General features: G+C 42.7%; 1 protein-coding gene across 7 annotated transcripts in view; it reads right to left on the reverse strand.

Moving 5' to 3' along the window:
* Nucleotides 1-17,832, reverse strand: part of LOC117352258 (circularly permutated Ras protein 1-like) — a 108,642-nt gene that overhangs the window by 44,223 nt on the left and 46,587 nt on the right. For all 7 annotated transcript variants that reach the window (XM_033928606.1, XM_033928607.1, XM_033928611.1 and 4 more), the window contains 6 exons: nt 16,233-16,448; nt 13,875-13,994; nt 13,630-13,719; nt 10,462-10,556; nt 8,380-8,556; nt 3,677-3,727 (listed from right to left, as the gene is read on the reverse strand). In XM_033928606.1, coding sequence (XP_033784497.1) covers nt 3,677-3,727; nt 8,380-8,556; nt 10,462-10,556; nt 13,630-13,719; nt 13,875-13,994; nt 16,233-16,448 — 749 coding nt within the window. The remainder of the gene's footprint in view (nt 1-3,676; nt 3,728-8,379; nt 8,557-10,461; nt 10,557-13,629; nt 13,720-13,874; nt 13,995-16,232; nt 16,449-17,832) is intronic.

Raw genomic sequence — 17,832 nt, forward strand, 5'->3', positions numbered from 1 at the left:
CTGGACATTTCCAGGAACAAAAGTTACAATTAAGAGAACTGGACATTTCCAGGAAAAAGTTACAATTAAGGAGCTGGTTCATAATAAAGTTTTGAGAAGAGGGTACCAGATAGATGGAGAGAACAGGAAAAGTGTCGGATGATGCTGGAAGAATACAAGGAAGTTTAAGAGTAGAAACTGTCGCATTGTTGGGTCTTTGGAGGATAATATAAGTAGAGGGTGGTAGGGGGGAGATTGCAAGAGGGGAGGAGAAGGGGGTTAAGCTAGCTGGATACATTTTTTGAATAGCAGGGTTTTGATTTCTTTACGGAACGTTTTGTAGTCATTTGTTGCTATGAGCAGGTTGGAGATGTAGGGGTCCAATTTTGCTGCCTGTGTTGCTAGTAGGTGGTCGTACATCTTTTTGCGCTGAGTTCCCTTGTAAGGGGGGAAGGTGAATAGAGATTGGGTTCTTCTTTGCCTGGATGAGAGGTTCCGATTTAGGCGATTATTTAGGTAGGTGGGTGCAGTTCCGTTTACTGCTTTGTATAGTAGGCAGTATAGTTTGAATTGAATGCGGGCTTGTATAGGTTATGATAAGAATAGCCCAAGTCCATTATAAGGAATTGAACACAGATAGGTACTTTATGCATTCTGCCTCTGTTCATTATGGGGTCCTTTTATTAAGGTGCGCAAACCGATTTAGCTCACGCTAAAGATTATCGAGTGCTTAATGCTAAGGCATCCATTAAATCCTATGGGCATCTTAGCATTTAGTACACGCCAATCTTTAGCACGTGCTAAATCGGTTATCGCACCTTAATAAAAAGGCCCCTATGCTTCAGCTCAATATAACAGGCGTAGATTTTATTCATAAACAAAATCAGCAGACTTGCTTAAGAGTTCAGTTTGCACGAGTTGGAACGTTCTCCTAGAACTTGTTCAGGCCTTAATAATTTTCTCCTTCTCTAATAGCACTAAACATTACTCACCAAATATTAAGGGTGTGACCTGGAAAAACCATAAACCATAAAACATTTTGGTTTTGTTTGTCAGGCCATTTCCAATTTTTTTTCTCGTTTGTTTTGCTCGTCGTGAAATATTTTTTCATTTTGGGCTGTCATGTGATCAATAGCACGCACCACTGAAGAATAATATTTTTACTATAAAGTAAAATAAATGTTTTAAAAATGGAAATGACCTGACAAACCAAACAAAATGAAACATTTTCCAGTGCACACCCCTCATGTTTGGTGGATGAATAAATCCTGAACAAGCCCTATGAGAACTTTGCTACTCAGCACAACACAGAAAATGGTTAGTGAAGAATTTATTTTAACAATATTTGAAGTTAATTGGCAACGACTTGCATTTGTGCCTGCGTCTGGCCTAGTCATAATTCTATAATATCTGAGCTTAAATTTTATAGAATGCAGCTTAAAAGGGGATGTAGCAATGGGAAGAATATGGGCAGGACAGGGGGCATTCCCAGAAGTTAGGCACAATGTCATAGGCAATTCCAGTCCTCAGGTTTTCAGGATATCCACAATGAATATGTATGAGATGGATTTGCATGTACCGCCTCCTTGAGATGCAAATCTATCTCATGCATATTCATTGTGGATATCCTGAAAACCTGACCTGCCTGTGGCTCTCGAGGACTGGAATTGCCTACCCCTGCCATAGTGTAATATGCTGCATCTGACCCAGTGTTCTCTCTCCAAGCATATAAAGAAGTATGTTCACTCATTGGAATATCCTAGATCAGGGGAAGGCAATTCCGGTCCTCGAGAGCCAGAGCCAGGTCAGCTTTTCAGGATATCCACAATGAATATGTATGAGATAGATTTTCATGCACTGCCTCCTTGAGATGCAAATCCTACTCAGGCATATTTATTGTGGATATCCTGAAAAGCTGACCTGGCTAAGGCTCTCGAGGACCGGAATTGCCTTCCCCTGATCTAGGATATTCCAATGAGTGAACATACTTCTTTATATGCTTGGAGAGAGAACACTGGGTCAGATGCAGCATATTACACTATGGCAGGGGTAGGCAATTCCGGTTTTCCACAATGAATATGCATGAGATAGATTTGCATCTCAAGGAGGCACTGATTAAGCCTATTGAACAATTAAGTTAGGAGCTGATATTGGGGTGCATAAATTTAGGTGGCATTTATAGAAGTTGTGTGCCCATATACCCAGAAATTAGCACAACTTACAATTGAATTGCATACGAAAAAAAAAAAAAAAGGTCTCGCCTGCATACAAAATATGCAAAATCCACAAAAGTGTGGCTAAACCTGGAAAAAACAGAGACAAATCATTAAAACTATTTAAAATTAGGGCTGTACATCCCCCACTGGATCCACTCGCCCATCCTAACTTTGGTGAGGAACGCGCACATCATGGCATGATATCAGAAACCAAATTCATTGAAGAACTCTAACCCCCCCTCCCCCCAGCCCATCATTTCCGTTCCATGATCTCTAGCACAGAGTTCAGATGCTCCCACCAGCCCACGTGGTGTCTTTTCTCCAGCTTTGTCATGTCAAGCAGATGCCAAGGTCGGCTTAACCTTCACGCAGACTGGGTGGTCGCTTAAGGCAGCAGCTTCTGAGTGACAGCAAAGAGCAGCTGCATTCAGAGCGAATCAGTACATTGTGATAGTCACATGAACTCAAAGAGCCATCAGTGCACACTTTTAGCCACAGGTTGGCAATTTTCAAGCAGACCATTTAAATAGATACCCTGTTTCCCCGAAAATAAGCCCTAGCATGAATTTTAAAGATGCTCCTAATATAAGCCCTACCTCAAAAATAAGCCCCAGTTAAGATCGACTATTTGTATTTTGTAATTCACTGATTGTCCAGCTCTCTTCAGTATAAACCGCCTAGAAATCGTCTGATTCTGACAGTATAGAAGAATAAAGTTATGTTATATGTTATGTTACATTACATTATTTTAGTGACTTCTATTCCGCTCGTACCTTGTAGTTCTAGGCGGATTACAAAAGAAGCTAACTGGATATTTCCAGGAGAATTGCAATTTAGGGAGTTGTTTACATGGTTGATTCTTTGGAGAGAAGAAATTACAAGAGAGGGTGAGACTTTGGGGGCGGATTTACAAGGGAGGGGAGAGGACAGGGGAAGAGTTAAGATATCTGGATACATTTTTTGACTAGCAGGGTTTTAATTCCCTTTCGAAATGATTTGAAGTCGCTCGTTGTTGTCAGCAAGTTGGAGATGGAGTGGTCAAGTTTCGCTGTGTGGACAATAGCAATAATTTAGATGAGGATATCATCAGGAAAGTGGACTCTAATTTTAAGAGATTTCATAAGTGTTCATTTTTCACAATATTTTTGGTTTATGAAACACACATGAAAAGGTCCAAGGATGTTTCACGCTTAATTACCCATTTGAGTACAACACAAAACTAACAACTCTTGGACAGGAAGTTCCTGCATATGAGTTGTAAATACCAAGGACCTTCACATTCTCATACAATTTATTTATTATTTTTGTTAGAAAAAATGATAGTGTGGTCCCCAGTGAACAATATCTCTTAGCGAGCTCGTTGAGAAAGAATCTTTTTTTTTTTTTTTTGCATTGACAAGTTCTGAGACACCTATCAGTTATGCGAGGACTCCTTTGTTTCCAGAGCCGCTCTTCTGATCCACCCAATGGTACAAAGTTACCTGCATTCGTGACACGTGCACTGAAGTCTGCCTTTTATTCACAGCTTTGACCTACGAGAAGAAAGGACTGGTCAGTAAATTATTGCTTTCTTGGCAGCTACATTTGTCAGTATTTGTGACAATCCTGTGCCTTCGAAGTTCACAGCGTTTGACATTTCAAGGCTCTAACATTTTGCCAGAGATGGCCTCTGTTTACCTGGGCAAGTCACTTAATCCTCCATAGTCCCAGGTATGTTAGATAGATTGTGAGCCCACTGGGACAGATAGGGAAAATACTTGAGTACCTGATTGTAAAATCCTAATAAGAACTTGAAAACTTTCACAACACATCTCTCTGCCCCAGTTTACAGACTTGGAGACCAAGACAATCAATTGCCGCCTGATTACAAAGCACAAAAATGTACTTTGCTTGCCTGACTTGAAGCTTTTTGCCAGCAGAGTGAGAGAGCCAGAAATGAACAAATAAAACCATCTTGCCAACAACAGCTTCAGAGAAACCTTAGCGAGGAAAAACGTGCCCCAAGAGACCCCCTCCTCTCTCCAAGAAAATGGCACCTGCCTTTGAGATGACGAGGGGAAGGGGGAAAACCTTGTCATCGGTGACTGACCGGGAACAGCTGTTGGTTCTGTATTTTCTCCTGAAATCAAACTGGAAATGGGAATTACAGTAGAAGTCATTCACTGGTTCCCATATGGCTCCAGAAAAAGGAGGACGGATTGAGACATCTGGGTTTTGCATCCACTGAAAGCAATGGAAGTAAAACCCGGATGTCTCAATCTGTCCTCCTTTTTCTGGATCCAAAATATTGATGTCAATTTTATAAATCCCAAATAATTCCGGAACTACTACTACTACTACCAAAAACGTCCCGGATATATTTATATTTTTCAATTTTTCAAATTATTATCTCATGGCCTCAGACCACTAATTACAGTTTTATAGCGGGAAGAATTACATGGCTCTTCATCATTGGCCAACTAATAATCTTTTTAGAGCATATCATATTATCTATTTAAGCTTCCAATAAACATCTCCTTTAAATATACTTTTTCTGGTAGCCCTCTTAATATGTCACTGCTGCATCTAAACTGAAGAGGACACTGCAGATGAGTGGAATAGTGGAGAAGCCCTGATTTGCTTTGCAAGACTGAGCGGCCTTTGATCCAGGTCTCCACTTTCCTTCCTCGACTTCGTACACTCCTACTTAATCCTTCTGTCCTATGCTAGCCCATGCTGTTGAAGACCTGGTCAAAGAGCAGGAGGGGGAATGTACGTGTGTGGTAATTTAGGAATGATGCTGGTGCCTTCTGAAATTTCATCTTCCGTCATCCCTTGCACGGTGCATGTGCTCCAGCCCTACTGAATGAGGAGACTGACAGCTGTTTCCCAGGCTCGGTGTCATATGGAAATTATGCACAAAGAGCTAAATTTTCTAATGCTTGCAAGGTAATTTGTCATAGTAATAAAGGAGACAGCAGCGGAAAAGAACCATGTGGTCCAGCCAAAACTGCAATGAGACACCTAAAGGTACCCATTAGACCAGTGATGTCATCACGTCGGCATCCACGCACTTACAGGTGCCTTCAAGCCGTTTAATGTGCCGCGGCTGGAAATAAGTTTGTGAGACGCTGCATTAGACATTTGGAAAGTAATTCTATAAAGGTGGGCTAAAGTTAGGAGCCAGGATGATACGGGTAAGCAGGGATTCTATAACCATTATAGCATAAAGCAGTGTTCTTCACAGACTGGCGCCAGTCCACAGAAATTTTCTGCCGGTCCACAGGGCCATTGGGCAGAAGACAATGTCCTTGCCGCCGGTCCAAGTGCGATCAACGCGGCGTCTTCGAGCTGGCTCCCTGAGTGCTGCAGTGCACGAAGCCATGGGAAAAGGTTCCTACATGTGTCCTGCATCTGAACAGGAAGCCTTCTCTCTGACATCACAATGTCAGAGGGAAGGCTTCCAGATGAGGTGTGGGACGCGCATGTGGAGCCTTTTCCCACGGCTTCGTGCACTGCAGCATTCAGGGAGCCGGCCCAAAGATGTCGCGTTGATCGCACTGTGGATCAGCCCGAAGATGACACTGGAAAGCAGGCCAGAAAGCAAGGCACAGTATGGAGGGAGAGAGACATCAACGGTAAGGGGAATGCTTTTATTTTTTTTATTTAGTGATTGATTTGTCTGTTCAGGAAGAAATGCATTTGTTTCTTTACCTCTGGGGTTGGACTGCTTGTAGAATCTTGCATCTTAGGGTTTGTTTGTGAATATTAGAACTTTTAGTTTTTGGGCCTGCATTTTCATGGGGTTATCTGTTTTCTGGTAGGAATGAATGTTGAAAAGCTTTGTGTATTTTAATTTTGTGGTTAACCATTATGTGTTGTTAATACGATTATATTGTGTGTATATTGTATGAAAAATGAATGGAAAAATGGTGTTACAATTAGTACTATTATGGGGGTGGGGTCTGGGATGGAGATGGGCACGACTTAGCCCAGTGTTCTTCAACTGCCGGTCCGTGGACCGGTGCAGGTCCACAAAATAATTCTTTTATTTCCGCCGGTCCATAGGTGTCAAAAGGTTGAAGAACACTGGCATAGAGCATTAAATCCACATTTATGTGCTTAATTTGAGGCACGAGCACTTATGGTAACTCAATGGCTGGTGAAAGTGCTCGCAGCTAGTCAGTTATTTGTCAATGCCTTCCTGTGCTAATGCTATTCTCTGTTCATGCCTTCCTGTCCTGTAAATGATTTTATGTTTCCATCTTGTAGGATGAATTTAAAAGATTTTAATAATGATACCGTTAGTTAATGTCCTTATGTGTTTGTCTTATTGAAACAAGTCTAGCATTTCTTAAATATGCATGCATGTAATTTTGTAAACTGCATAGTTTTTATGCGGTATATAAATTTTTAAATAAATAAATTAGGAGAATAAATGCTAGTATTCTAAAACCAACGCACATAACTGCATGTCATGTCCCTAACTCATCCATGCTACCATCTACTCCATGCCCACTTGCAGTTGCATGCAACGGTTGTGGGTGCACAACTTATAGAATGATGACTAAGAGCAGTTACACACAGAAAACAATTCCAACTCTTGGTGCAATCCCTAATCCTAGGTCTAACAGACTACTGCAACATACTATATCTCCCATGCATAGCAACCATGATAAAACAACTACAAACAATACAAAACACAGCCCTAAGACTGATCTACTCACTGAAGAAATTCGACCACATCACAGAGGCATAACACAACTCACATTGGCTCCCAATACAAGCGAGAATACACTTCAAATTTTCCTGCCTACTATTTAAAGCAATAAACGGAGACAGCCCAGCCTATTGGAACAATCGACTAGTTCAATCTACCTCAACCAGACATAGGAGAACCCACACACCATTCACACACCCTCCAACCAAAAACGTCAAAAAAAAAAAACCTACGACAACCTCCTAGCCACTCGAGCTGCAACATTCGACCCCCAACTCTACAACCTATTGACCTTGACAACAGACTACAAAACCTTCAAAAAAGAAATAAATACCCTTCTATTCATAAACCACATAAAATCGAACTAACTCAGTCAGAAATGTCCCAAGCATCACCTGCAACTACTACATATCATGACAACTCAGATGTAATCCTTAGCAACTCAAAGAAATGTATAAACTACTCCCTAAATACTTCTAATGGCCTGACAATCCATTTGTAATCCGCCTTGAACTGCAAGGTAATAGCGGAATAGAAATCCCTAATGTAATGTAATAATTAGGCAATTAAGTTATGCACGGGTCTCTAATGAAGAGTATGTCAATGATACATACATAGAAAATGAAACCAGATTCAGCTGCCATCAACATAACTTCAATTTCAAAAGGGTGAGTCATTCTCCATAAAACACACATGCAAATGAGGTCGGCAGAGAGTAGCGAAGGTTCACTAAATTTGCATGTGCCCATCGCTGGTGATAGTGATCAGCACATGTGCAGAACAAGCGCACAATTTTTTTAAAAATCCAAATCGAAGATCAGCAGGAGGGATGCCTACTCCTTCCCACTGCCGAAGTCAAGCAACCCCCTCCCCACGGCAGTGGGAGAGATGCCCACTCCCTCCCACCTGTGGGAGAGGCCTTAAGCAACCTGGGCCAATCAAATCTTAGGCCCCTCCCCAGCACATTTTGAAGAGGCGAGTCAGCCATCATAAACGAGGTGAGGAGGCAGGGGGAATTATTGGAGGCATGGGGAGGTGTCGAAGGCACGGGGAGGGTTGTATGGCGGTGGTAAGGAGTGGGCATCTCTCCCACTGTGGAGGGGAGGGGGGGAGTTTGCAGTGTTGGGTGATTGTGTGATGAAGCAGGAGAGAGTGGGCATCTCTCCTGCCAATCTTCAATTTGGGGTTTGTTTGTTTTTTTATTTTGAGTGGGGAGGTCTGAGCTGCCAAACCTTACTTTCCTGTCAGTACAGCTCAGACGTTGGCTAATTTTGGCCGCAAATGTGGCACAAGGAGGTTAGGGAATCACTCAGAGTGCTCATTTTAATATAAATGACCTCGTTGTACTACATTTGCAAGGCAGTATCAGAGACTGCTAGAAAACTCAGAAAAGACCACGGTTTAGCGAGCATGCTAAAGGCACATTTTAGTTTTGCCCCTCAGTTGTATCTCAGTTTGACTGTTGCACGCAGCTTTCAGCTTTACCTCTGAAGTGACTGACATGCTTCCGGAAATATCAACGCAGAAAACAATCAAAGGCTCCTCGACATTTGCATAGTTGGTGAAAGGCGCTGACACAAAGGTAACATCATTGAAGAGTCTATAGGGCTGGCAGAAGAGTCTAATGGAGTTCAATTTCATGCAAAACTCACAGGTCCATACCTAAAGAGACAAGAACATTGAGGAGTAATGAACTATAAGATGTATTCTTTTTTTTCATTTTGGGTAAAAGTCTGCACTTTTTGCAAACAGCGTGCACTCTTTCTGAAGAATGCACACTCTTTCCTTATATCACTATGAAAACGTGTGGCAGCCATTCAGATAATGGTTCTGCACAGGACAGGAGCGTAGGAAGATTGTTTCTGCTCCGGTTCACTGCTAGACAACCTGGGATTTTAAAGGTATCTTTTTTTTTTTTTTTTTTTTTATTAATCAGGGAGGTGGGAGGGAGGTGAGAGTTCTTAGGAATCCCTCCTGTCCTAGCCCACTGCTGGAGAAACAAGGCTTCAGCAGGCTTTAGTTTTAGTTAGTTAGTTACTGTAGCTTAGTAAAAGGGGGGTTAATCGGCTAAATGCTGCTGAAATTAGCACATTACTCAAACCTGGCTATGCAGGGGTCATTTCCATGCTGACATTCAGTCCTTAAGTGGGTCCAGGAAGTGATGTCAGGGACATTACAGACGTATGGGAGAAGAGAAGCAGTGCACACATGTGGCAGTGGGGGGGGGGGGGGGAGAGGAGGGAAGGAGCGGGGGGGGACAAGGAGGTGGATGTGTGCTGGCATCCAGGGTAGACCGCCCCCCTGTCCTCCCTTGCTATGCCTCTGACTAAGACACAGTCTTTGTCTCTACCACCTCTACTGGGAGACTATTCCACGCATCTACCACCCATTCTGTAAAATAGTATTTCCTTAGATCACTCCTGAGCCTATCACCTCTTAATGTCATCTTATGCCCTCTCATTCTGAAGTTTTCTTTCATTTGAAAAGACTTCCCTCCTGCACATTAATACTACAGAGATATTTATCTTGTCTATATGCAATATTTTGTTAATTCAATAAATCAAAAGGAAGACAAAAGAAATACTTTATATTAAAACACATTTGCTCAGTTTGGAAAACATCATTAATCAAAAACTATCTCTGCTAAGAAGCAGGTATATCCGGGGACAAAAACTCTTTCTTATGCCTTTTTTTATGGGGGGGGGGATAAGCTCTTTCTTCATTACAAAAATAGGTTTATGTAGGCATAGGGCAGTAGTTCCCAAACCCGGTCCTGCAGGCGCCTCAGCCAGTCAGGTATTCGGGACATTCACAATGAATATTCAATGAAGATATCCTGAAAACCTGACTGGCTGGGGGGGCCTCTAGGACTCCCCCTAGCCCCGCCCCCAGCCCACCTATTTACGCCCACCCTAATCCCGCCCCCAAGCCCGCCCTAGCTCTGCCCCACCTACCTACTCTTCCTCCCTGCCCAACGCAGCTTTTCAAAACTCAGACCAAGTGCCGGGTTTTGAAAAGCCGTCCGGACTCCCGGACATGTCTGGGGAAATCCAGACGACTGGTAAACCCATCTAGGACCAGGTTTGGGAACCACTGCATTAGGGTATGGCAGTGTATATTTTAAAATATGTTAGTCATGGCTCCTTCTGGAAAAATAACAGTGGCCCTTTCCAAACCGAGTTTGCACGTCACTTTTCAGCCAGCGTGTAAAAATAGAGGAAGATGGTACAAAAATGTTTTTGGAGGCATTCTCTATCACAAAACAGTTTTGTTCAAACTGGATTTCCCACTTTTGCACTAAAATTCCCAAATTTTAAATATTCCAAGGTCATTTTGAAGACAATTCATGGAAACTATAGACCCGCTGAAGTTCATAGGCAAATCTACTGGCACAGTGGAAAGATGGAAAGTGTTTATGTGACCGTTATGGGTTTCTTTTGCATTTTCCTATTATCTTTTATCAGCCTGTAATTATTCATCATATTCCTTGAATATTTCCTTCTACAACAGTTTGTCACAAATTAAGCATTTCTCATTATTTGCCTTGCTGGCTACATTAATACTCACCAGACCCCTGGAGTCTTGTTTCATTTTGCTGATGGCAGACATAGCAGCTGAGCAGCCCTCACACAGCACCGTGGGGCCATTGCCTTGATGGGGGGCTGTGATCAGAAGACAATGAAAGAACATAAGAACATAAGATTTGCCACTGCTGGGTCAGACCAGTGGTCCATCGTTCCCAGCAGTCTGCTCACACGGCAGCCCGTAGGTCAAAGACCAGTGCCCTAGCCTTGCCTGTGTAAGTTCCGGTCCAGTAGAAACTTATCTAACCTTTTCTTGAATCCCTGAAGGGTGTTTCCCCCTATAACAGCCTCTGGAGATTTCTACCACTCTCTGGGTGAAGAACTTCCTTACGTTTTTACGGAATCTGTCCCCTTTCAACTTTAGCGAGTGCCCTCTCGTTCTCTCCACCTTGGAGAGGGTGAACAATCTAAGGGATTAACAAAATCAGCTCTCATGGAAATGTCTTAGAAAATGAAAGAAAAGGTGACCAATTGGTGCTCAGTCTCTTTAATTGTGATTGACTCGATACGATCGTGTTTCGGCCCACAAGGGCCTGCCTCAGGAGTCTTATGAAACACCACTCTTTTGTAAACCGGAACGTGCTGCCGCTTGAAAAACCAGCATATGGTGTTTCATGAGATGATGGGAAAGATTTTGTGAATTTGCACGTCTTAACTGTCATGATTTCGCAAGACTCCTGAGGCAGGCCCTTGTGGGCCGAAACACGATCGTGTCGAGTCAATCACAATTAAAGAGACTGAGCACTAATTGGTCCCCTTTGTTGTGTTGTTTGCTGTTCACTGGTGTGAAGGCAGTTTCTCCTGTTGGTTCTTTAGAAAATGAAAGTCCACAAATGAATCACTTTTTATTGGATTAATTTACCATAAGAACATAAGAAGTTGCCTCCACCGGGATCAGACCAGAGGTCCATCGTGCCCAGCGGTCCGCACCCGCAGCGGCCCATCAGGTCCATGACCTGTCAAGTGTTCCCTGCCCTAAAAAACCTATCCTTACTTCTATCCGTATCCCTTGATCCCCTTTTCCTTCAGGAATTTATCCAAACCTTCTTTGAATCCCTGTAGTGTCTTCTGCCCCACCACAACTTCTGGGAGTTAGTTCCATGTGTCCACCACTCTTTGGGTGAAGAAGAACTTCCTGGCATTGGTTCTAAACCTACCCCCTTTCAGTTTCTCCGAGTGCCCCCTTGTACTTGTTGTTCCCCACAGTCTGAAGAATCTGTCCCTGTCTACCTTATCTATGCCTTTCAGGATCTTGAAAGTTTGTATCATGTCTCCTCTAAGTCTCCTCTTTTCCAGGGAGAACAGCCCCAGCTGTTCTAGCCTGTCGGCATACGAAAGGTTTTCCATACCTCTTACCATTTTTGTCACTCTTCTCTGGACCCCTTCAAGCAATGCTATGTCCTTCTTGAGGTACGGCAACCAATATTGGACACAGTACTCCAGATGCGGGCGCACCATTGCACGGTACAGTGGCATGAATTATCTTCACTTCATCAGCTTGTTAACAATACAGTATATTAAGGGATTTTTTTTACTAAGCCGTTGTGCAACCAAAAAAAACAAAGGAGAAACTGTCCATGATGCAGGATTTTATTCAGTCAGTCAAAATATGTCACAATCAAAGAATCCATATATGCGTAGAAAGTTGTGGACTCAACACGGTCCATGTTTTGACCAATCTTCTTCCTCAGGGGTCCTAAATGAAATTGTAAGGAATGTCAAGTGTAAGTAAGTACGGTAAGTAAGAATGAATGAGTGTGACAATTGTGACAGGTGTGAGGCTATATATGTGATTGATAGTGACAGATGTGAAAAAAAATGGTGCTAATAACCTTTGAATAAGGATCCAGTGCAGATGTGTACGTAGACTACTGGAGCCCAATCACATCTCTCAGACGAAGAGAGGACCTGAAAACCCTTGTGAGAATTGTCCTTTTGTTGACTAAAGTAATGTGAAATAATATGATTTGAATCAAAGTGATACCTGTGCACCGGTTGCTAAAAGATGTGCACAAAATGAGGAAATGATAGACAGAGAGAATACATACCTAAAAATGAGGGTTCAATGATAAAGATTGTGGATATCAAACAAAAAGATCCTTAAAAAATGAAATGAGAATAAAATCAATATCCGAAGAAACATAGAAACATGATGGCAGATAAAGGCCAAATAACCCATCCGCAGTAACCATTATCTCTTCCTCGCTCTAAGAGATCCCACATGCCTATCCCATGCTTTCTTGAAATCAGACACAGTCTCCACCACCTCTTCCAGGAAACTGTTCAAAGTATTTCCTTAGATTACTCCTGAGCCTATCATCTCTTAATTTCATCCTATGCCAGTGGTCTCCAACTCAAACCCTTCGCAGGGCCACATTTTGGATTTGTAGGTACATGGAGGGCCTCAGAAAAAATAGTTAATGTCTTATTAAAGAAATGACAATTTTGCATGAGGTAAAACTCTATAATTTATAAATCTTTCCTTTGGCCAAGTCTTAATAATAATATTGTCATTTATAGCTAAAGAGACGTATGATCAAGAAATGGTTTTATTTTTCTTTTGTGATTAAGATAAACATACTGAGGGCCTCAAAATAGTACCTGGCAGGCCGCATGTGGCCCCCGGGCCGCGAGTTTGAGACCACTGTTCTATGCCCTCTCATCCCAGAGCTTCCTTTCAATTGAAAGAATAAATATAAATGAAAGATATGTTTTTTAACAAAACTTTTTTTAAAAAAGTTATCAATAGTAAATAGAACTAAGGCTAAAAATGCTACACTGTCTAAGACTTGTTGCATAAAGTGTAGATTCTTCAATTGTGACATATTTTGATTGACTGAATAAAAATCCTGCATCACAGGTACTGTTTCCGCAGTTTGTTTTCTGGTTGCAATACTTACTTTATATCCTAAGTGGTTTTACATTATGCGTGGCATCCGGAAGTGATGTCAGAGGGAGAGCCGATGGAGGGGGAAGGGGGGTGCGCATGGAAAGAGGCAGGGGGGTCTGAGAGGAGGAGGTGTGTCGGCTCCCCTACCAACATGGCGCCACTGCCCATAATTCATGTCTTTGGAAATATACAGACATGTTGATAACAAAGCCTATTTAAGGTCTGGAAGCATTCATTGAATATTCTGTCTCAGAAACTCACCATTCATTAAATTCACTATCTTTCCCAGGTGAAGAGATACCACATTAACATTTGCACTGAGATCTTCCACTGGAACGGCATTCCTGTAAGCTTCAATAAACAAAAACCTTTGAAAAATGATAAAACCTTGTGAGCTAAAGTATAAACATGACCAATGAACCCTCTACATGACAGCAAAGGCACATCGTTACATGAAACAGCACCAAAGAATGAACTGACAGTTCCAGGTGGGCCTTATCACTTACTGCGTTCTGGAAGAGGTGGGGGAATCGAGAGGTCAAAACGAAGCTTCTCTTCCTTGTTAACTGATAACCTTCCAGCTCTCTTACTTTCCCAGCGAGGAGGCAATGGTGGGGGCGAATCATCTACAGAATATTTTTTTAAAGTTTACATTCAGTATGGAAAATGTGCAAACTCACTATGCTATACTCAGGTAATTTTCTTTTAGGCAAGAATTACAGATGGGCATTTGATGGTGCTTGTTCAGTTGATTAATGTGTCTTTGTGAGGGAGTCATGGATTGTCCCTCACTGAGACTGCAGTTATATCTCTGGGCAGCTGGGGGCGTTAGCCCAAGAAGGGGTGAACTACAGTTCCCAGGATGCACTAGGTTCAGCAACCCTGCTGAGTCATAGGGGCTGTCCTCAGGCAGGAAAATGAATATATGCTGTGGGTTGAGATCAGAGAAAGAGAGAGGTCCCAGAGGAGAAACCTTTCCCAGTTGTGGGCTAGAAGGGAGCACGGGAAGGGAAAGTGTTTGAGAGTGGCAAAGTGACAGTGGACAAGAGGTTTCCAGACACAGAGAGAGTGAGACTGTGTGAGAGAGAGACTGGCAGAAGCTTGTTAGATGAATTGAGGACTTGGATGTTAAAGGTGTTGACTAAGGTAAGACAAAACCCCTTTTTGCTAAATTTTATGTGAAATAAAGCAAGGACTAACCACAAATACAGTTGGAGAGCCTTTATGTTACAATCATTGAGTCTGTGAGGAAACAGGCTCAGATCACGTCAAAGAAAAAAAGCTTTGCTGCACCTTTTCAAGTGCTTGTGTTTGGATGCTGTTTGGGTGAATGTGCACAGGGATCCAGGAAAGCCCGGACTGGACCCTATCACATACTTAAAAGATTTAGGCTGAAGTTTTCAATGTGGGCTATTGTTATACTGGGTTATTTTACCACAAGTTGGGCATAAACTTGTGGTAAAATAACCGGATTTAACGGTAACCCATGTTGATAATCTTCCCTCTTATGCAAATGAGACAAGTGGTAAACAAACCTGACTGGTGGTAAAATACCCTGACTTAACAGTAGTCCTTATTGATAACGGTGTTCCTTAGCGTACACTAAAGAGTCCTTTTACAAAAGTGCAGAAAAGTTGTTCACTTATCCTCTCATTCTATAACGGGTCAACTACAGTTAGACACAAGGCTACAGCTAGTGAGGCATTCTTCCTCTTGAGAGGGGAGTACGTTCAGATAAGTCCCTCTATCTTGGAATGCTCATAGATTTTGTCTTGCGAGAAGCACCCAACGATTTCAGCTTTCTCTTCCCTCAGCTAAGGGAATAAAAGCAACTAAGAAACTTAGTCAATCTTTCATTTTTAAACTAGTCTCGGGACTCAAGGATCTACCATACGAAAAACGGCTTGACAAATTACAGCTATACTCGCTCGAGGAGCGCAGAGAGAGGGGGGACATGATCGAGACGTTCAAGTATCTTACGGGCCGCATCGAGGCGGAGGAAGATATCTTCTTTTTCAAGGGTCCCACGACAACAAGAGGGCATCCGTTGAAAATCAGGGGCGGGAAACTACGAGGTGACACCAGGAAATTCTTTTTCACTGAAAGAGTGGTTGATCGCTGGAATAGTCTTCCACTACAGGTGATTGAGGCCAGCAGCGTGCCTGATTTTTAAGGCCAAATGGGATCGGCACATGGGATCTATTCACAGGGCAAAGGTAGGGGAGGGACATTAAGGTGGGCAGACTAGATGGGCCGTGGGCCCTTATCTGCCGTCTATTTCTATGTTTCTATGTAACAGAATTATGGAATGGAATACCCTTTACTTTAAGGGGTTCTGGCTCTTTTCAATCTTTTCATAAAACCCTAAAAACAATTTTGTTTGCAAATCATTTTGGAAATCACTCTCATTAGTCTTTTACTCCTTGATTTATGGCTCTTTTTTTCTCTTTCTATTATCATTCTGTACTTTTTTATTATTATTATTATTATTGTTAACCGAGTCACGCTCCTCATTATGGTGATGGCCCGGTATACAAAGCCAAGTTTTAGTTTAGATATGCTACTGACTGTCATGACAGCTAATTCGTGGTACCAACCCATGTGCTAACTGTCACGGCTGGCCACATCTCAGCCCACAATGCCGCACCCATCCCCCGCCCACTGCCTTGTTAGGCAGCTAACAAATGGTGTTTTTACTACAAAGGCTGCATGGGCCCGCACTGATATCTACCACAGGGTATAACAAACATTAGCAGCTTAACACAGCTTAGTAAAAGGGCCCCTAAGTGAATTTATCTTGTCTTTATATTATCAGATGAACTAAGGAAACAACCGCACTCCATTATCCAGTAATGAGAACATACCTCCTTGTAAGTAACACTGTGACACTGTTGGATCACCACAAGAATCTGCAGGTGTTGAATTTTTCGGGCGGAGCTTGTTGACTTGGCTATAAAACACTTCGTTGGAGTCTTTGGGCGACGTTATGAATCGATTATCGTAATCGTGATTGGTGAATCTAAAACTCTCTTCTTGGAAAAAAGCTTCCGGGTTACTGTCGCATTCTCTTCTGTGCCTTTCTATAAAGATAAAACGTATATGAACCATTTTCTTATTCAGAGCTACTTCACTCTTCCATTAGAGATATACACGAAAAAAATATTTTGATTTATTTTGAGAAAATGTGGCTTTGCCTCTCGATTAATTGATTGAGTTCGTTTCATGCATTCATGTTAATAATATTAGTTCTAGGTGCATTAATTCATACAATAATGTGCAGGAAAACAACTTTGCTTGAACTAAATGGTGGTCTGGTGGTTAAAGCTGCAGCCTCAACACCCTGTGGTTATGAGTTTGATCCCAATCTGTTCCTCGTGACTCTGGGCAACTTGTCATCGTCCCAGGTACCACATTTGTTTTGTGAACCTGCCAAGACAAATAGGCAATGCTGTAGTAAGAGAGGGGGCAGACCGCCCTGGGCGTTGTCTTGGTCACGGCGTCGGCACCTCTCCACCTCCCACGTCATGCTCGCGCACTCCTTTCCCTCCTCCCCGGCACATCTTTAAATTTTCACCAGCAGAAGCAACTTTTCCGGCCCGCCACTCGCCAGCCTGGCTCCCCTCTGAAATGACTTGCAGTCGCGGGGCCAGGAAGTGACATCAGAGGGAAAGCCAATGCCGGCGTGGAACAGCAGGCCAGAGAAGTTGCTCATGCTGGCGATGATTTAAAGAGGTATGGGGAGGGGGGAAGGAGGACATGAGTGTGGAGTGTTGGGTGCATGGAAGGAACAAGGGTGGAGAGGAAGGCACGGGGGAAGCCACCGCCCCTGGTGCCCCTGCCCTTGCTACACCACTGCAAATAGGGAAAATACTTGAGTACCTGATTACCATTCAATGTATTTCAATCCACTTTGGGTGACTCTCTTCATGAAAAGGTGGTTAATAATAATAATGATACAAGGCCGGAGAGCCTTCTGCCTCGTTAAATCACCTGTGCAGGGCAATCTGCTAATAACTAGCACTATAGAAATAATTGATAGTAGTAATAATAGTAGTAACTGGCAGTGCCCACAGAATTAAGCCCACTCTGAATTTGGGCAATGGAGGGGTTCTTCTGAGGGTGGAGTCTGGGCAGTGCCAGTATTTCTCCAGGCATAATACCTTATGATGAACTGAAAACGAGCTGCTTTCGGGACTTTTTAAAGCTCAGTAGAATTTGGATTTGCCACTGCATGCTTTTGATTTTTAGGAGGGTTTTATACCTACAAGAGCTACCTCTGTATCTAAGGCTCTTCCTACCCCTGACAGTTGAATATTTGAGATTGAAATAAAAAAAAAATTGGGTATGGCTGACTTATTATCACAGTGGTGTCTGTTTCTGATGGAGTTTGATGCACCACTAAGAACATAGGAACATCAGAATGGCCGTATTGGGACAGACCGAAGGTCCATCAAGCCTAACGTC

This window comes from Geotrypetes seraphini, chromosome 19 (assembly GCF_902459505.1).
Source record: "Geotrypetes seraphini chromosome 19, aGeoSer1.1, whole genome shotgun sequence".
NCBI classification, from domain to species: Eukaryota; Metazoa; Chordata; class Amphibia; order Gymnophiona; family Dermophiidae; genus Geotrypetes; species Geotrypetes seraphini.